The sequence below is a fragment of the Coturnix japonica genome, chromosome 6, assembly GCF_001577835.2.
Source record: "Coturnix japonica isolate 7356 chromosome 6, Coturnix japonica 2.1, whole genome shotgun sequence".
In the NCBI taxonomy this organism is placed as follows: domain Eukaryota; kingdom Metazoa; phylum Chordata; class Aves; order Galliformes; family Phasianidae; genus Coturnix; species Coturnix japonica.
This window is the reverse complement of record NC_029521.1, coordinates 24,568,558-24,587,198: the sequence shown is the minus strand read 5'-3', so window position 1 is coordinate 24,587,198 and position 18,641 is coordinate 24,568,558. Positions and strand designations below refer to the sequence as shown.

General features: G+C 38.3%; 1 protein-coding gene across 2 annotated transcripts in view; it reads left to right on the top strand.

Moving 5' to 3' along the window:
- CCDC186 (coiled-coil domain containing 186) overlaps positions 1-17,653 on the top strand; it is a 31,998-nt gene extending 14,345 nt beyond the window's left edge. For both annotated transcript variants that reach the window (XM_015867348.1, XM_015867349.2), the window contains 14 exons: positions 379-505; positions 2,319-2,447; positions 3,097-3,309; positions 4,162-4,281; positions 4,823-4,927; positions 5,263-5,361; positions 6,054-6,140; positions 6,426-6,568; positions 8,549-8,804; positions 9,331-9,520; positions 10,617-10,697; positions 11,667-11,877; positions 12,862-13,081; positions 13,782-17,653. In XM_015867348.1, coding sequence (XP_015722834.1) covers positions 379-505; positions 2,319-2,447; positions 3,097-3,309; positions 4,162-4,281; positions 4,823-4,927; positions 5,263-5,361; positions 6,054-6,140; positions 6,426-6,568; positions 8,549-8,804; positions 9,331-9,520; positions 10,617-10,697; positions 11,667-11,877; positions 12,862-13,081; positions 13,782-13,865 — 2,065 coding nt within the window. In that variant the 3' untranslated portion in view covers positions 13,866-17,653. The remainder of the gene's footprint in view (positions 1-378; positions 506-2,318; positions 2,448-3,096; positions 3,310-4,161; positions 4,282-4,822; positions 4,928-5,262; positions 5,362-6,053; positions 6,141-6,425; positions 6,569-8,548; positions 8,805-9,330; positions 9,521-10,616; positions 10,698-11,666; positions 11,878-12,861; positions 13,082-13,781) is intronic.
- Positions 17,654-18,641: the final 988 nt, after the last annotated feature.

The window sequence follows — 18,641 nt, the reverse complement described above, 5'->3', positions numbered from 1 at the left end:
TTTTAGACCTTTGACTGGGGGGAGCTGTGTGGTTGGAAATTGGTGTCAATGAGTACCTTAAAATATTCACCTTTAAAGAGCTTGCTGCTGGTTCTGTTAGCTGCATGGAGGCATGAAATTTCTTGCTTCATCATGGACATTAGTAGCCCCAAAGTGCTGGAAGCAAGCAGTTTTCTCACAAGGTGCTGGTTTAGATTGAACATTAAGCTTTTAGTCTTACTTTAGTCTTTTCTTTTTGTAAGGGTTTGGTGGATTTAATTAATGTTTGTGGCTGTAATTGCAATACATTTGCAAATCAGGAAGAAAAAGCATGCACCTCAATTAGAAACAATCAAGCAAAACAATGGAAGTAGCATATCTTCTTTTTTTTCTTTACAGATTGATTAAAGAAAATAAAAAACATCAAGAACTGATTTTGGAAATCTGCTCGGAAAAGGACAACTTGAAAGACGAGTTGAAAAAACGGACAGAAACAGAAAAGCAGCACCTTAACATTATTAAACAGGTACAGATAACAAAAGAGAAGTGGCAGATTGTATCTTAACTGTATTTGGTGCCAGCATTTAATAGGATGCACTTGGTAGCACAGGGAGGAGGGTGGGAATGCCCGTGCTCAGGCGTCCTTAATGTTTTACAAGGGTAAAGCCATTCTTCCACCGAGTATCTGCTGGCTAAAAATGCTTTACATCTTTAGTTGAATGATCTGAGTCCAGAAACTCAGTTTATGTGTTCAGTATCTGAAATTCTTGTAGAGTCAGGAGAATTGCCTTGTTAAGACCTTGTATACCTGGGCTTTCTGCTGAAGTCAGGGTATGCTCTCTAAAGGCATCTTGTGTATTTTGGCAGAATGGCAAATTCAAGCCCTTCTCCTAATAGAGTGATTTATTTCTTGCATGTAAACATAAGGGGATCTTATGGAAATGTTTCTATCATGCCTGATTTCTTTGTGGTAATCTTAACTACTGCATCAGCTAATAGAAGTGAATGAGTGTATTTTCTGCTGTAAATGCTAATAATATGTGGAATATCTATGAAGATTCAAGCGTATTAGATGCGATCTTACACGTTGTTTTGGTATTAGCAGTTAATGCATAGAGGCATTGGTGAGTGAGTGGTTCAGAACCATGACAGGCCAAAGAAGAACGTGGGTTTTCCTTTGATGTGGTCTGGCTTTAGTGCAGGAAAGAAAATTATCAAAAGTATCACATCAGGCGTCACCTCCTTCCTTATAAGAAAATTTAGAGAGGAATCAAACATATGCTTGGAGTCCATGAGTAACATGTGTGACACTACTTGCTTGGAGGTGATGTCGCACAGTAATAGTTTGGACTGTTACACTTTGAGATCGTGACTGGAGTTGTGTGATACATTGGAGTAGCTTTCAAGTAAACGAAAGTTTGTCTGCACTCACAACTGGAAGCAAAATGTGTATGTTTGTAGATGTGAAATGTTTTCTTGTGCTAGGGAATGATCCACCTGCAAAACTGTAGAGCATGTGGTCACATTTGTTGTGTGATAAGAAATATTGCTGTTTGTTCTTGGCTCTTGTCATAGCTTGGAATTGCACAAAAATGCAGTACTAGCCCTGACATCTTTATGTTTTTACACTCCTTTCCCCCGCAAAGAAATAAGAAAGGCAGACCTTGGTGAATTGGTCCTCCTTGGAACAAGAGGGTAATCATTAAGGAACAATTAGAACAACCTTTGGACAGCAATACAGTTTATGTACTTACCCTTGTGCCAGTGCTACACTGTGTCCTGTCGTACGGCACTTGTGTGGCTGTGCAGTGGATGTGCTTTGGGAAGTGTTCCAGTTGACTGTCAGTAATTATTTTTCAGCTGGATCAGGACTCTGATCTAGTTTGCTGGGTGGCTAAAAATATGTGCCAGCACAATGACTAAGTGCCACCTTTGTATTTGCTGAGTTATTTTTCAATGAATTAATTGCTGGTTCAGTTTGAATGCATGACGTCTTTGCTGGCACAGGGATATCAGCCAAAGAATGGAAGACAAAGTAACTTCATATGACAGCCATCACTGTTGCATTTGCTGTCAATCTTTTTTTTTTTTTTTCTGTAGTAAATCACTGTGCCTCTTGTTTTACTTCATTTGATGTCAGTGTCTCACATAAGATGAAAATACACAACTTTCATGCTTTGTACTTAGTACAAAGCTAGATGTTAGTATGGTTAGTTGCAGCTTAAAGCACTGGTAAAGATCTGTTGTAGCTTATAATTTTCTATGTAATGTTCCTGCCTGTACAAAACATGATCAAAGTCTTATTTTCCCTATAATTATATCACACTATTGTCTTTTAGCTAGAAGCAAGAATAGAAGAGCTTAATAAAGAAGTGAAAACTAATAAAGACAAACTTGTAGCTCAAGATGCAGCAGCCAAAAATGCTATTCAGCAGTTGCATAAAGAAATGGCCTTTCGAATGGAACAGGTAATAACTTTTAATTACTGAACATCTCATGAATGACCTTGATCTTTGTAGGAAACTTGCAGCCTTGGTTGTTAGATGAAGTGGTTAAGTCAAAAGCTTCCAAAATAGCAACTAATACCATGCAGTTACATATATATTTTTGATAACTATCACTAATGAATTTCTAAATAGCTGTTAACATTCTGGAGTGACTGATGCTTTCTTACAAATACACATAGTTAGGTGTATGCAATTCAGAACCCATCTGAAAAATAAGCCACTGAACTGTTGACATCTGACAAGAAGACAGAGGACTGAAACAGTGTTTTTACAGAAGTATTGTTTTTGTTACTAAACTTGACATATATGCTACTTCTGGAATAACCAACTGAATTCAGAATTACTAAAATAGTGGTAATTTGCTTGAGATGTTCAGTTATGAAGCTGCAGCTGCTCAGGTATTGACTGTTATGAGTAATTCCAATTGAATCGGTTGAATTCTTGTCATCCCATTTAAGTGGGGATCTAATGTTAATCTTTGCAAAATTTGAGCTGTTGGGTCCTATTTTGTTATGCTAGTCTATTGGGTATTGTAGGTATTGCAGTAGTGTCTTACAAAAGCAAAGTAGAATGAATCAACCTTTTGTTTCATATTTAACTATCTTTCAAGGCAAATAAGAAATGTGAAGAGGCGCGCCATGAGAAGGAAACAATGGTGATGAAATATGTCCGAGGGGAAAAGGAGTCACTTGACCTCCGAAAGGAAAAGGAGATACTTGAGAGAAGAGTGAGAGATGCAAACAAAGAAATTGAAAAGCACACTAATAAAATTAAGCAGCTTTCTCAGGAAAAAGGAAGATTGCACCAGCTCTATGAAAATAAGGTGCTCCAAGTGTTGCTGTGTGACTTGAGTGAATGATTAAAAGTACTATCAAACAACCTTATCAACACTAGTTTGCTATTATGCCTGGTAAAATAAGCCTGTTTTCATTTGATTTTACTGTGAAAACCACTTTCTGCTGTAGGAAAGGGAGGAAATAACTGATTTCTTACTGTCATCTTCTTGTTTGGATCTTTTTAAAGGCTGTAATGACTTTAAATTGTTGCAGTCTTTATTGAAGATTTTCTGCCTGGGCCCTATATTATTTCATACAACTAAAAGCTGGTTATACAGCAGTAGGAATTCTCAGTCCAGAATATTGCCATTCCTTTCTTAGAAGCCAATAAGGGGAAAAGTCATGGGGAAAAAGGATGAGAGCGTGGCTTCAGGTTTTAAAGCAGTAAGAATGCTGATAATACCTCATAATTACACTGGAGCCTTACAGGAATTGTACTGCCCTCACATGGTGCTTCTGTAAACCTTTTTTGGAAGGTGACTTTATCAGTTCAGAAACAGTTTGAAAGTTTGGCTTAATGGCAGACCTGTGGGTAACTACTGTAGTAGTGTAGGCCAGCAGTGTGCTATTAAGGTCTTACTTGATGCTGACATAGATGTTAATGGTTTAATCTTTAAACCGAACTGTGACATTAATTCGTACCTTCCTGCTTGGACTAGAACACTGATGTGTTGGGATTTTTTTTGTGCACTAAGATATCATGAACATATTTTATTCTGTGTATGGCTTTACAAAGTCGAGACATTAACTGTGCGTTTTACACTTCAGCCAGAGTCTTGTTGTAGAAGCACTGGATGATTGAAATCCATAAAATTGATGATTTTATTTTTTTTTTTTAGGAATCTGAAGCCACTCGACTCAACAAAGAGATTGAAAAATTGAAAGAAGAAATCAATTCTCACGTTATCAAAGTAAAATGGGCTCAGAACAAGTTAAAAACAGAAATGGATTCTCACAAGGTTGGTGACGTCCTGTCATGACAGGAAACTGCAGTCAGAGCAGCCTAGTTACTATATGGTTTACTCTTTAAGTAGTACTCAAATCTGCTTTAGAACATTTGTTTTTTGAACACCTGCAAGAGATTAAGTGCTCTTAAATTTATTGGTATTGAAGCTGAAATATTGGAAGGGTGTGCGGTGTTCATGCTGGAGACAATGAGCTCAATCTGATCCTTTTTTTCAAAGGATCATTTTTTAATTTGGATTTTGTATAATAGGTTTAACTCTTTTTGCTTTATTAGTCATGTGATTTGATACGTCACATGGAAAGATGTGTGCAGGCCATTTTTGTGTGCTTTCAGTGCTGGAACAGACAAAATTAGATGAAATAATAACTGAATAAAAGCAAGGGGGGGTATATGTGTGTTGATGAGCCGAGGGGAGCTGGACCTCCTGTTTTGGTTCATTTCAAACTGAAGTAGATAGCTTTTATAATAAAAAATGCTTTTTCTAAATTAAGGTGGATAATAAGCTTAACCATTTTTCATTCCTGTTTCCATAGGAATCCAAAGAGCGTCTCAAAGATGCAACAACAAAGTTGACTCAAGCAAAAGAAGAAGCAGACCAAATAAGGAAAAATTGTCAAGAAATGATAAAAACCTATCAAGTAGGTACCTTTCCTTAGGAGGTGAAATTAATGTTTAGGATCTGTTTGTTTTCTTCTTCCATCTCTGCCTTAAGCTGTAGCAGGGAAGAACCATTCTGTGTGAGCTGAGGTGACCAATCACTGGTGTATTTATCAATGTTCCAAGTAAAACAAAGGGAAAAAGTTTGTCATGTTTGGTACCCAGTCTGTGTGAAGGCCTTCCTTCACATGTTCAGAATTGTTAGATACCTAGCTGTGGAAGTACATTTAGTGATGTGAAATGCTGTCTCTGCTCATAAAGCAGGAAAGGGGAATGTAAAACCATAAAACTGTCCTTATATCTTCTGTCTTTTTAGGAATCAGAAGAAATTAAATCAAATGAATTGGATGTGAAATTCAAAGTAACTAAAGGAGAACTAGAGAAACAAATGCAGGAGAAATCTGACCACTTGGAGGTAATTATGTGATTTGTGTAGACGAATGTGGAGGTAGGACAGTTATTAACTTGGTAGTTAAGAATGCTGCAAGTTTCTAATTTGAGGATATTTTCTTCCAAGCTTCTTGCCAGGCATTCTAGTTTTGGCCTAGTATTCTATCTCAGGTGTCTATCTCCAGCTCTGATTTTTGGAGGATGTTTTTAGTTATTGCCCCAGATGTCTTTCTAAAGACAAAGCTATAGAAAAAGTACGGTACAATGAGGACAAAGTAAGTGCTATTTTGTTTATATACACGAATGTTGCTATAATTAAGAGCACAAATTCTAAGGCAGGATTGTTTTTCTCTGACCAGTATTTCGCTAAGCTATGAGACGGGGAGTAGCTTCTGTCCCAGAAGCTAAATTCTCTAGTGATTTAGTACTTGATCACACATTTAACTGAACGTGACAAATACACGAGTGTCTCTTTGCTGTTAACATTTCCCAGGGTTTGTTGTGGTGTTGATTTTGTACAGCTAAAACTAAAATGTGAAATCTAATTTTTGTTCTCGGTTCTCCCTAAGAATAAGAAAACCTTTAGGGTACCTGTTCTTTCGTAAACTCTCCGAGCTATTGTGTTGACCTGCATTGAGACAGATTTTCTTTGACATCCCAGAAGATGTCATTGTCAGCTGAGATTTCTTAGGGAACTTCTTGCTCTATTTTTAAAAGGTGCCTCATGCAAAAATAAAAGAACTGGAAGACTTGAAGAGAACATTTAAAGAAGGCATGGATGAGCTTCGGACACTGAGAACAAAGGTAGTGTGTGGGATCACAGGGGAGCAAAAGGCAGTGTTGGCTTTTGAAACAAGACTTTGTTCAATCTATTAATTGTATTTTTAGTTCTTTGAATAAATCATTTGATTAGATACTGACTGGCATGAAACTGGAAGTACGTTACTGTGACTGTGTGTGTGGCCTGTGTTGGTGGCTACTGGAATCATGAAGAAGTAATGCGAGTGTTTTGTACAAAAATTCAGAGATTTGATTAAAATTGTTCAGCTTCAAAGCTCAGGAAAATAAATTTTGTTTGTTTCTGTTTAGGTGAAGTGTTTAGAGGATGAGCGTTTAAGAACAGAAGATGAATTATCCAAGTATAAAGAAATCATTAATAGACAGAAAACTGAAATTCAGAGTTTACTGGACAGAGTCAAAACTGTAGATCGTCTGCAGGATCAACATCAGAGGTACAGATATGCACTTCTAGGAATGATGTGACTGATTTTTTTGGAAATGGAAAGTTACTTATTGAAATGATGATGCATTTTAAAACAGCAATAATGTAGAATATCGTTATCTTAAATGTTTTGTTTAATGTACATCAGTATTGCTAGTAATGGAGATAATGTCTGTCATCTCTTAGGAGACAGGTGGGTTTAGGCTCATCTAATGGAAGTGTTTGTTTCAGTATACTCTATAGGAAGTTCTGTCACATAGCCTGCTTAGTGCTTGCTTTTTTGGAAGACTGGGGAAAGTAAGAGCTAAACTGGAAAGATCCATTGCTTCAAAAATATGATGGGTGAATTAAAGTATTTAGCAGCTCCATTTCTGGCAGATACTTTGTGCAGACAGTGAGGAACATTTGTGTTTATGGTGGATTAGTATTAGCTGTGTTGTGTGGAAGTTTGCTCGCTTAAAAGTGTAAGGAACAAAATCTTGGAAAAGTTCATGGACAGCTGAGGAGTTTCTGTGTGTGTGAGTTTCTGTATGACACGTATTAACTAGAATGCGGAAATTCTTTCTGCTTCATTGATTCTCAGTAAATAAAATAGCTGTTGGATAAACAGAACCACTCACATGTCCCTCCAGTACTTCTTAGGAGTTCTTATTTGTCATTGAAAAGTCCCTCAGCGATATGTGTTGTCCTCGGGTATTAGAGAATGAAGCATTTTCCATTTGCTCTGTGCTGGTCAGCTGTATAAGCACTCTCATCAGCCTTTCTGAGGTAAAATGCATTCCATTAGAGACAACCGAACCTTACACTTCAATCAGTAACAGTTTTTGTTTGTTTTTTTTTCTCTTGGAGTCTTGCAGGAAGAATTAAGATGAGCTTGGTGACCAGTGAGAAAACTGCAAATGTGGTTTTTTCCAGTTGTCTTTTCTCAGTAATTGTGATGTCCTTGTAAATGGCTATTTTTCTATTATGTTTGGATCAAAAGTTTGTTTTTAAATATCTTATGTCTGCAGTGCTCATTACTGCTAGGCCATTTTTATATAGTTTTTTATTTCTCTCTTAAAATGATCTAAACATGTTTTCATTACTGTCTAGAATGTTTAATAAAGTTGTGGAATCTCAACAAGAGATTGAAAACTTCAGTCAGTAAATGCCTGTTATTTCTGAAACAGAAATCCTGGAATCTGGAACTCTGTTTTTTCCTGACATTGCTTAGAATAAATAAACTTAACTACCTGTCATCTTCTTGGCAGGAGCTTTGTCTTAATTCTTGTAAAATCTCGTCTCTCTTTTTTCTGATGAGAAAAGGATTGTAAGTGCAAATTTCTTTAGAGAAAACTGAAAGGAGACTTGTGTGAGAAGATATCATAAAGTGGATGTTCAGCTATTTTTTGTGCATTGGAGGAAGTATTAAAATATATGGAGTTTTGTAGGGAAGATTGTTTCGGGTTGTATGCTATGAACCACTTAAGCTGGATGCTGTTCACCTCCAGTGTTTCAGGGTTTCCTTTATTGGAGAATTTTAAGGGTCCCTTAGACCATCCTGAGATACTTAAACATTTAACTTTCTGCTTCAACCCTGACTGTTAGGTATAGATATGTCTCTCATCATAATGAAATAACATATTTTGAAAAGGGAAACATGAGAATATTAGATTTGCAGGCCTTTCTCTTACCTGCAGTACTGCTTCTGAGCATTTTGTTTAGACATCCTGTACAGCCGTGCGCAGTGAACAGAGGTTGCCTTCCTTGAGGATGCCAATGGCTTCAGCTCTAACACAGGGTACAGTTTTCTGTGTTGCTTCAGGATTGCATTGTGTTGTGGTATGGAATCTGCAAACTCTTTTGGTATTCAAAAGCACCCAGTGATATGCTAGGATCATTAATTGTTCTTTTCCCTTATTCAGTCTCAAATGCTTCTATTTCAGTAAGGTTTCATATCTGATGACTTCAAACTCAGGTTTTCCCTAATAAAATGCAATTGTTTTGACAGAGATGAACAAGATATCGGTGCTCTAAAGGAAGAAGTAGATGGTCTCAATTCTCTTATTGCTGATCTCCAGAAAGACATTGAAGGTAGTCGGAAAAGAGAATCTGAGCTATTGATATTCACTGAAAAATTAACCAGTAAGAATGCACAGCTTCAGTCTGAAAACAATTCCTTACAGAGCCAATTGGATAAGCTTTCTTACAGCGAAAGAGAGCTGCAGAATCAGCTGGAATGTGTTCAACAGGCTAAAGATGATCTGGTGAGTGTTGCATGCAGCTTGTTTCTTGCACTACTAATATGTCTGCAGGACATGAATTCCACCTTCCCTTTCCCAAACTCAAGCTCTTGAGTTCGCCAACCTGGTGGGGAAAGAAATCCCAAATTACACTGGCCTGAAATGAGTTGTTACCGTGTTGCTCATTTGGTCTAGGAAGGCAGAGTTGTTTGTACAGCTGTCCTTGAAGCAATCAAAGGCTTGTAATGTGTGTGTGAAATTATTTATTACTGTAAACTTTCTTAGATTATCTTTGAAAAATGTAAGATAAACATCATTTTTAATGTGTTGTCAAAAATAAGTTAATGTGGCTGCACTGCACAGCTCTACGTAGTTCTGTGCTGCATTGTATAGATGTTTTAGAGTTTATGAGTCTCTTACTGCAGCATTGCACTGTGTTGTGTATTCATTTGCAGAGTTACTGTTTAGTGAATTTTAAATGCAAGAGATTATCAGGTAAGAAGTGCTTTTTATTTGCCTGTTTGCTTACCACTTAAAATTATAATTTCAGGCCACCAAGTTGCAGAAGGAGGAGGATCAACGAAAGCTAGAGGTTGAGACGCTACAGGCTCAGCTAGCTTCAGAGCAGAAAGAACTGACAGCACTGAAGACCCACGTGGATGAGCTGAAAGATGAACTGACTACACAGAAGCGCAAGCAAGCTGCAAACCTGAAAGATCTAACTAAACAGCTTCAGCTAGGTTGAAATTATTTTCAGATACAATGAGGCAGCCTGGTCTGTAAGCCCCTTTGCAGGGTCTTGTAGAGACTAGAGTCATGTCTGTGTATTTGTATTGTTTGAGTGCACTCCTTTAAGATATTCCTGTCCCTAAAAAGAATGAGAGCAAGCAAGTTAGATTTGGGAGAAACTGCAGTTGCAGTAAACAGCCCTTATGCCAATTGTTGGTCTTAGTGGTTAAGACTAATAACTTTAGAAATGGGCTTATTCATAAAATGAAAGTTTTATCTCAAGAGAGTTTGCTCCTCATTACCCTGTGTGTCACTACCTGAATGTCACTGTGGGGTGCATAAAGATCCTCGTCATTGTATGAGCATATTCAAAAGTTGCTGGAAGTTTTCTTCTCCTGGTTGTATCAGGAGTTCCTGCTGAGAGGTAATTTGTAGTGTATTAAACAGAGCACTTCAGTTTATAAAGATGGATGTAGAAAGACCGATTTTGACAATAAATAGAAATAATTACTCAGTAGTTCGTAAGCTCTGAATGCAGATAGGTTTGAATACATTCGGATCTGTTTGAAATGCATTTGAAAGGGAAAAACTCCTACTGGCGTTTTGCAAGAGAAGTTGTTTGTCTCTTTTTTTGTATAAATATGAACAGCTGTGCACTTTCCCTTTTCATCCCTATTGAATGAGTGGTGCTTCTGGCACAAGTACTACTTCCAGCTCCCAGTAGTGATAGTCATGAGATCCTAAAACAGAGCTGCCATTCTGTCATTCAGTGGTTATGAAAGAGGTAAAATCAAACCTAAGTCATCTTGTTCTGAATTAATTCTCTGTGACGTTCCCCTTCGTCTAGAAACTGCTGTGGTGTATTAGGGATCTTAGCGGATGTTGCATCCAGGTACTTCATGTCTAGGGGAAGGGAGAGAAGGAGGGTAGTTGTTTTCAGGTGGCTGTTCTCCCCTACCCCCACATAGCTTTTAGTTGCTACCTTAAGTAGTCAAGCCATGTTAAATTATTGCAGGTTATAGAGGATTAGAGTGTTTGTTGTGTATCACACTATGATTCTTGATTTTTAATCTCCTGTTGGTAACCATAATTTTATTATACTTTTAGCACGGAGGAAATTGGATCAGATTGAAAATGGTAATTATGACAAAGAAGTCAGCAGCATGGGGAGCCGTTCCAGTTCATCAGGTAATATGACAAATAATAGGGCTGGCACGGCAATCTTTTCATCTTAATAAGATTGCCATGTTATGCTGCCATGAGCTTTTGTTCTTTCTGTGGTTTTTGCATATGCGGTGTGTGGGCAATCTCCCATTAAAGCTGACAGAATAGCCTTCAGACACCAAAATGCATGTTACAGGTTCTTATTTCAAGGCTGGAGCTTAATGTTTGTATGTTTTGGATCTTCTTAAACACCTGACTTTGTTGCTTTTATGTTTGGAGGAAGCTCAGGGCTCTCCAATTTGTAGAGGGCCCTCTTAAGTGCAGCCAGGGACAAAACAAAAGTTAGCAGCAGCTTTCAGCAGTGTTTAACTGCCCTGTGTAAATGATAAAATCAGTTAGCGTGTTTAGAAGCATCAGCGTATTTGTGTAAAATTCATTACTTTCTATCCAGTTAGCAGTAAAACAATTACCTTTAATGCTGAAAACAGCATCTGTTTTCTTCCTCTATAGATTGGGGTGTTGAGTTAGGTCTGCCAAATTATTGTGTCTTCCTTCTGTATAAGAGAGAAATACTTAGAGAGGTAAACAGAAAGCAAAAAATATTTCAGTCTCTAGGGGATCAGTGCTGCAGACTGTAATGTAGGTCACTGGTGAGTCTGTACACAGTTCTTGTGGTTGTAATTTTAGTGGACTCTAGAACAGATCTGTTTAACATCAGTTCAGTCTTGTATAAAGTAGTATTAATGAATATGAAGGTACTTCTGCAAAAGTATTAACAAAATAAAATCAGTTACACTGATAGGATTGTGCCTATGCTAGGGGTCTATGCTGCTGGCACTTAAATGTTATAAATACTGCCTATATAAAAACCTCACATATAAGGGAAACCAACATTCTGAAGAAAATGGGCTATTGAAATATAATGAATTAATTGCACTGGTGAAATTCTGTTTTACCTAGATGAGAGCTTTTAAAATTGGAATGTGTTGGCAGGGTCCCTTAATGCGCGCAGTGGCAATGAGGATCGGTCTCCAGAGAATACTGGATCTTCCGTGGCTGTGGATAGCTTCCCAGAGGTGGACAAGTCTGTCTTGGTCGAAAGAATTCTAAGGCTACAGAAAGCACACGCTCGAAAAAATGAGAAGATGGAGTTTATGGAGGATCACATTAAACACCTAGTGGAGGAAATCAGGAAAAAAACAAAGTATGTTCTGAGTTTGCTTCATAAAGTTTTCAGTATTTAGTATGCATAAACTCTTGTATATGTGAGACACTTTTTTTTTTCTTTAGAAGTTCTTAGTGTAGTTTTGGTATTGATAACTCTTGTCGAAATGATTTGGGGAGTTATGACTTGAATGAGCAGTGATGCTTCAATGACTGTTCAGCAACAAATGAGTCCAACTGTGGGTGCTGGCTGAAAAATGAAAAGAACAAAAGATTTCTCCCCGCTTGTCTTGTACTTTGTGCTCGTATGGATTAGTGTCACACAGCTCTCAGTAGCAACTGAGAACTGACAGCAGCGCTGCAAATCCTTCTCCAGAGACTTGAGTCAGGCAGAGAATAAAGTTGTTGCTAGAAAAGTTGTTTAAACCAACTCTTCCATGCATGAGATCTCTGAGCAGTTCAGTATCTAGGTGTACAGGTCATAGTCCTACTGTCCTCCCTCTAGCTCTCGTGGCTTACTTGATTTGAATATCAGCATGTGTTGCTACACTAATGTAATATATTTTTCCTGTGTGCTGAAGGAGGTGGTTTCTGTGGGATAATGAAATCATCTTAAAACTGAAGACTTTTGTTGTGTTTCATGTGACAACTTCAGATTGCACAGTACTTGATGTTTTGGGATAAGTGACATTTTCTTACAGTTCATTCTATCTTTCAGCAAAGAAAAGTAGATAGGGGCATCTTTTAGTCTTTTTCTTTCTTTGGTTGCAGTAGCAATATTGTTTTCTCAATGAACTTCTAAGTAGGTTTAACTTGTCACTGTAGAGACATGACTTTCCTTTGTTGCCTTGTGTCACCTGTATACCACAGGTGATAGATTTTCTGCTGTCATAGGTGTTGACTTCACTGCCTTTTCAGTAATACAGTACTGCTTGAAAATGATTGCATGTCAGGATTCTGAAGCTAGTTCAGTGTCTTTTTTCTACCTTCTAATGCTATGATGTCTTTTTTACTTTTTGCCCAGAATTATTCAGAGTTACATTTTGCGGGAGGAAGCTGGAGCATTGTCCTCAGAGGCCTCTGACTTCAACAAAGTACATTTGAGTAGGCGGGGAGGTATTATGGCGTCTCTGTATACATCTCATCCTGCAGATAGTGGTCTCACCTTAGAACTTTCCTTAGAGATAAACAGAAAGCTGCAAGCTGTGTTAGAAGATACGTTACTGAAAAATATTACATTAAAAGTGAGTATCTGTCTCTTTTGTTTTGTGAATTCTTGTGGCTCTGAAATAATCTCTTTGAAGAGATGCATGTATTGAAGGAGAAGGCTTTTCAGAAGTCAAACTGGTGTGAATAGTGATGCTCATAGCATTGGGTTAATCAAAGAGTGCTGTAACTTGAACTGCTAACTCCCTGCACCCTCTGTCATACACTGCATTGGTGGGCTGGTTCTCAGCAGTTGGCTGCGTGTGCATTCTGTGGAGGATGGGTTTTGCATGTTCTCCCCAGCTGTGTGGAGCTTGTGGCATGAGCTCCACCTGCCAGGCCACGTGCCAGTCACTGAGTACCATACTGAGCTGCTGGGGTAGCACTTCTGCTGTGAAGAGGTGGGAGGCTGGGAAGAGTTGCACAGCCTGCCAGGTAAACTGCAGTGTTCTGTAGAAGCTGGAGATATCTTTCAGTAATTATCATTCTTGAGCACTGTACTTTCTAGAGGCAGCCTGTAGAATCTTAGTAACCACAAGTTGCTAAGACTTGCTCAGACGTTTACATCTTCTATTGAAATGAGCTTGGTTTTCTCTGCTTTTCTAATCATTTGCATTTGTTCTGGGTACTTGCAAGTATCAATCTGCTGACATAATTATTTTAACTTCCTGGTGTATATTGTGCTGATTTTACTTGTTTTCTCTCTGACTTAACCAACCTTTTTTTTTTTCCCCAAAGGAAAACCTTCAAACCTTAGGAACAGAAATAGAGCGGCTTATAAAACACAAGCATGAACTGGAACAGAAAATCAAGCAGACATAACTAAAACTTCTGTGGAATAACTGGCATGAGGATACAGCAAAGGCAGGTGCTACAGACCACTATTTTTTAACGTTTTTCCTGAAATCTGATTTCCTGCCAGCACAAGCAGTATTTTGTGTCCACAGCCTTCAGTCAATGCGGGCTGTCCTTTCAAAGATCTGCGGGGTTTGGCATCTGTGTAGTTCTGTCTACTCAATACCAGCTTGAAGCGTTGCTGAATTATACTACACACTACATTGATCTAAAACTTCTATTTGAAATGACATACAGATGCTTTGCAGTGCATCCTATGTTTTGAGAGTGAGTTGCAGTGAGACTTTCATTTCTGCGCTGTGTAATTAATCAGTCTCTTAATGATGGAGCTTGAAAGAATAAACCAATTATGTTTTAAATGCTATTGAACATATCCAATGTTACTGAGCTTTAAGGGCTTTCAGACATTATTTCTTTTCTTTCATACTAATTCTGATGTTTAGGTTGATTAAACATTTTTGACAAGTGCATGGAAAAATGCTTTGTCACAAAACTTTTTTTTGAATGATGATATTATTTAGTTTCTGTGTTGGATTAACATTCAGCTAATCAATTTCTTCATTGAAAAGAAGTGAAACAACAGTAAAATTAAGGGTTTAAGAGACTTTCTGATACAGTTGTTGAGTATGTATAACATAAATATCAATTCAACGAATCCTGTAACCCCCAATCTTTAGACATATAGATCTAAGGAAGTCTAATCTCAGATAATTGTTAAAAGATCTCCAGCGTTTTGTGTATTTAACAGCATTTAAAAGACTTCAGCTGCCCACTGTTACATTGTGATTGCATCTGTTCTCAGATGAAGAAAAAAAGCTTTTTTTCAAATAGAAGCTTACCGAGTTTTCTCATTAGATGTGGATAGATCAGCCAGTGAAAGTGATGGTAAGAAGTGGAACGTACACCTTGTGGGATTTCAGTCTGCTGACTGGACTAGAAAAATGGCGTAGAAATTATGTGACTCCTAATTTTACTGTTGTGAAGAATTAGGTGGTCACTGTGTCATGAACTGAGAATGGTTTAAATCCTGTGTCTGAGATGGTGACACTAGAAGAGGATCAAGGTGGCAAGGTTCTGGTTTCACAACATCATGTTCCCTTTTTTATTCCAGGATAAGTAATTTACAGTATCTGAAGTGTCTATTCCAGCAGTAGATGCATTATTGGTGCATTTGTTGCCTTTTGACCAAAATGTATTGACCAGTTCACACTATAAATACATATTTTGTTTTTTCTTAATTACTTGAACTTTGTATTATGGAAAAAAAGGTTGTGTGCATTTGTATGCCACAGCATCCACATGCTCAAATTAGGGCACTTTGGGGGGGGGGGGGGGGGATCTGTCTTACTCCATGTACAGTTTATATCATATACATAACAAGGGCTTGAATCCTGCAGCATACAGGAAGGGGAGTTTATGAAAGCTTGTCATGTGCCACTGAGTCACTTGAGTGTTGTAATGAACCAAATTGAGCCTGATTTGTTTAGTGTGGGTAGATGGTACAGGACAGTGAGACTTCCTGTTTACTTGAAAGGTGGTCATTTCTGAAAGTGCTTGCAGGTTCAAGACCCACTTTGTGGTCCAGAGAACTTCAGGGTCTTTGGATAGCTGGTCCCTTCACTGTCACTGGATTATGTGTAGAAATGAGGGAGTGGAAACCAATGATTTAGATTATCATGAGCTTTGGAGAAACTGTGGACCCTTTAATCTGGGTGGGTTTTTAATGTATACATATATATTTTTTTAAACTCCTGATTGCAATGGTTGTACAAAATGTTAGGGAATTTTTACCAGCACAGTCATGGGACTACCTCTGCTTTACTGTTGCTTAAGTGATGGGGAGCGGAAAATTCCTGTCTCTGCTGGAACAGACTTGTCACCAACTTCTGGGAAGCTGACATCTAATCCTGAGCAAACAGGCAGTTGGTCTCAGCTGAACTAGACCTTCTGCTGAAGGAAAGGATCTTGAAAGAACAATCTGCATGTCAAGACATAGCTTAGCTCTTGTATGTTTGCATTTTTGTGCTCTAACGTACCAGATCTCTGGATATTTTCAGGTATTCAGCTGAATGACTCCAGTATTTTAGATACCGTGTTAATACTGTAATCATTTAATGTATGTTCTTCAGATGTAAAATGTGAATGAAGGAGAGGCGTGGTGCAGATGGAACAAGTGCAATGACTTTGTGGAGATTTTTATTTCTTTTTGGCATGGTTGTTTCTCCTTTTAAGTTATTTGAGAAACCTGGCTGGTTGTCCTCCTAACTGCTGCTCGCTTTCTGTAGCACTAGTAACTTTCCAGACTCTTTTCCCTTGGTTGAGGAGACACAAAGCAGCCTCAGTCCACTTACTGTGTTGCGTGCACTATTCACATGGACCAAAGTCCTCTTCCAGAAGCTTTATTTTAAACATACCTGTTAGAGATGGAAATTTCATTGTAGTTCACACATTGGCAAATGATTCTATATACAGTAAGCCCAGAATATGATGAATACATGATGGAGTTGGCCAGCAACTTTGCTTAATGATGTTGCTCGTTCCTGAGAGCCAGTAGTATATTATCCACATAGATGTTGCCAGGCGGGCTGCCTTTTATTTTGTTAATATTGCTCAATGCACATCACAAGAACACTTCTGAAAAGATCTGTTTCTGTGGAGTGGTTCACACAGGTGAACAGCAACAGGTGCAAGGCTTGTTTCAATACATTTCACGTGCACTTTTGTGGATATTATTTATATCATGAGCCAGAGATAGAAAACTGTCCTCATATTAAATTAATTGTGCTGATGAACCAGTAAGCTCATTTTGAAGACAGCCTGGAGCAGTTAGCTTACATATCTGTCACTGAAATTCAGTGCCCATTAGATGTGTGATAGCCATAGGCTTCATCTGAAGGTTCCAAGCTGGTAGCTCTTTGTATCCTACCAGCTGAAACAGCTGTTTCCTAAATACTCAGGGTGCTCCTTTAATTGAAACATCACACATCCAGATGTTCTTAAAGGCCCTACAGGAAGGCTGCTGATGCTTTTCTACGCTCTGTAAAATCCCACGCTGTTGTCTAAAGCTTTATCCTATGTACTGGAAAACACCATTTTGTGCTGTAGAAATCATTTCAGTCTTCATTTCGTCCTGAAGTTAGCTCTCATCATCTTCACTTGCTGGCAGCACCTGTGTTATCTCCAGCTACTAAAACTGAAATCAACACTTTTGAAATAGTTTTCATTACAAGATCTTAGATCTCAGCTAAAAATTAAACAATAGCTGACTTCTGGCTTCCACTGAATTGAGTGTAAAGATGAGCCCGTGTGCTGCAGGGAACCTGCAGTAATCCAGGGAGCAATTCAAAGCATGGCACGTTATATAGAAAGTCCAAAGGACTTGGATCCTTCTGGCTGAGTATAAACAACTGTGATGGGAAATGCTAACGGTAGGTGGCACTAGAAATCCTAGATTTACCGTGTCTCCGCAGCCACCTGGAACCTTTCAGGGGGCAGACAGCTGAGCTGTAGAGGAGGGAGTTGGGTGGCTTTTAAAGCTTTTCTAAGATGGATGGCGTTTCTTTCCCATTTTCATGTTTTAACTGAAACTATGTTAAATCTTCCTATATATATACGTACGTTGTCTGAGTATACAGAGTGTCTATTGATTAAATTTTGTAGATACTTGTTTCTGTATAAAGTTTTTGAAAATATCACTATACATTCTGTATATATTGTACTTTGAAATAATAAACATACAAACGCGTGAAAGTTGATTTGGGGTCTGTGGTTTGTGCTATTGCTTATGAGTTGCTGCCCAGCTCCATGTTATACAGGTACCCGATAGTCTTCTCTATTGCACTGCCTGAACAAGTGATGGCAGCGCCTCATTGCTGTGTATCTCAGCCAGTCTAACAGTGAAGCCAGGAGAAGTAGAGCTGCACACCTCTCACACATCGTATTCCGTCTCTGGGAAGCTGAACTGGGACTTCTCCATGCTGAAGGCAGGTGATGGACGTGCTGTAGCTATACTGCTGTGAGTTATCAATTCCAGTAACTGGTCTTACTGGAGTCCTCTTTTTTTCTTGTGTAATGCAAATTTGACAGTGCCACAGTCTTACCATCGAGGGACAGTTCCCTTTGTAACAGCTCTACATCTGAGGTATCACGTTTGTTGCTGTTTTATTCATTCAGTTACACAGATGGAACATCATCTGCAGATCAGTCATCATATTCATCATATTACTGTTTAAAAAAAAAAAAAAAGCTTTGAAACTGTTGGCTGTTCATTGTAGCCATGCTTATATTAAAATACAAGTTCAGGAATCAGTTTTGTATACCCTGTCCTGTCTTTACAAACTGGTTGCATGGAGACTGAGAAAATAGAAGACCAAGCAGAGTTTATTCTAATACCTCATATGGAACATTAAGTGAAAGAAGTGGTATTTTCAGTTGAAATTTAATGCCAAATTACCACAGGAGCAAACTGAGGGTTCCCTTATAATTTCTGGTTGCTGCTACTTGTATTGCCCTTTGCTGGAATTATTTTGTGGTTTTCTCTCATTTTCCAGCTTTTTTCATTGGGAACAGCTCTAGCTGACAGATGGGACCAAAAGTCAGGATTGATTTGTGCTCCCAAATACTTAGCAGTGCTATTTGGAAACATCAGCCTGAAGCAAAACCTCCTCCTATGCAAGTTTTGGGCTTGGTAGTATTTGTAAGTAGCCATTTGGCAAATGATCTTCTCACTCCTATTTCAGACCA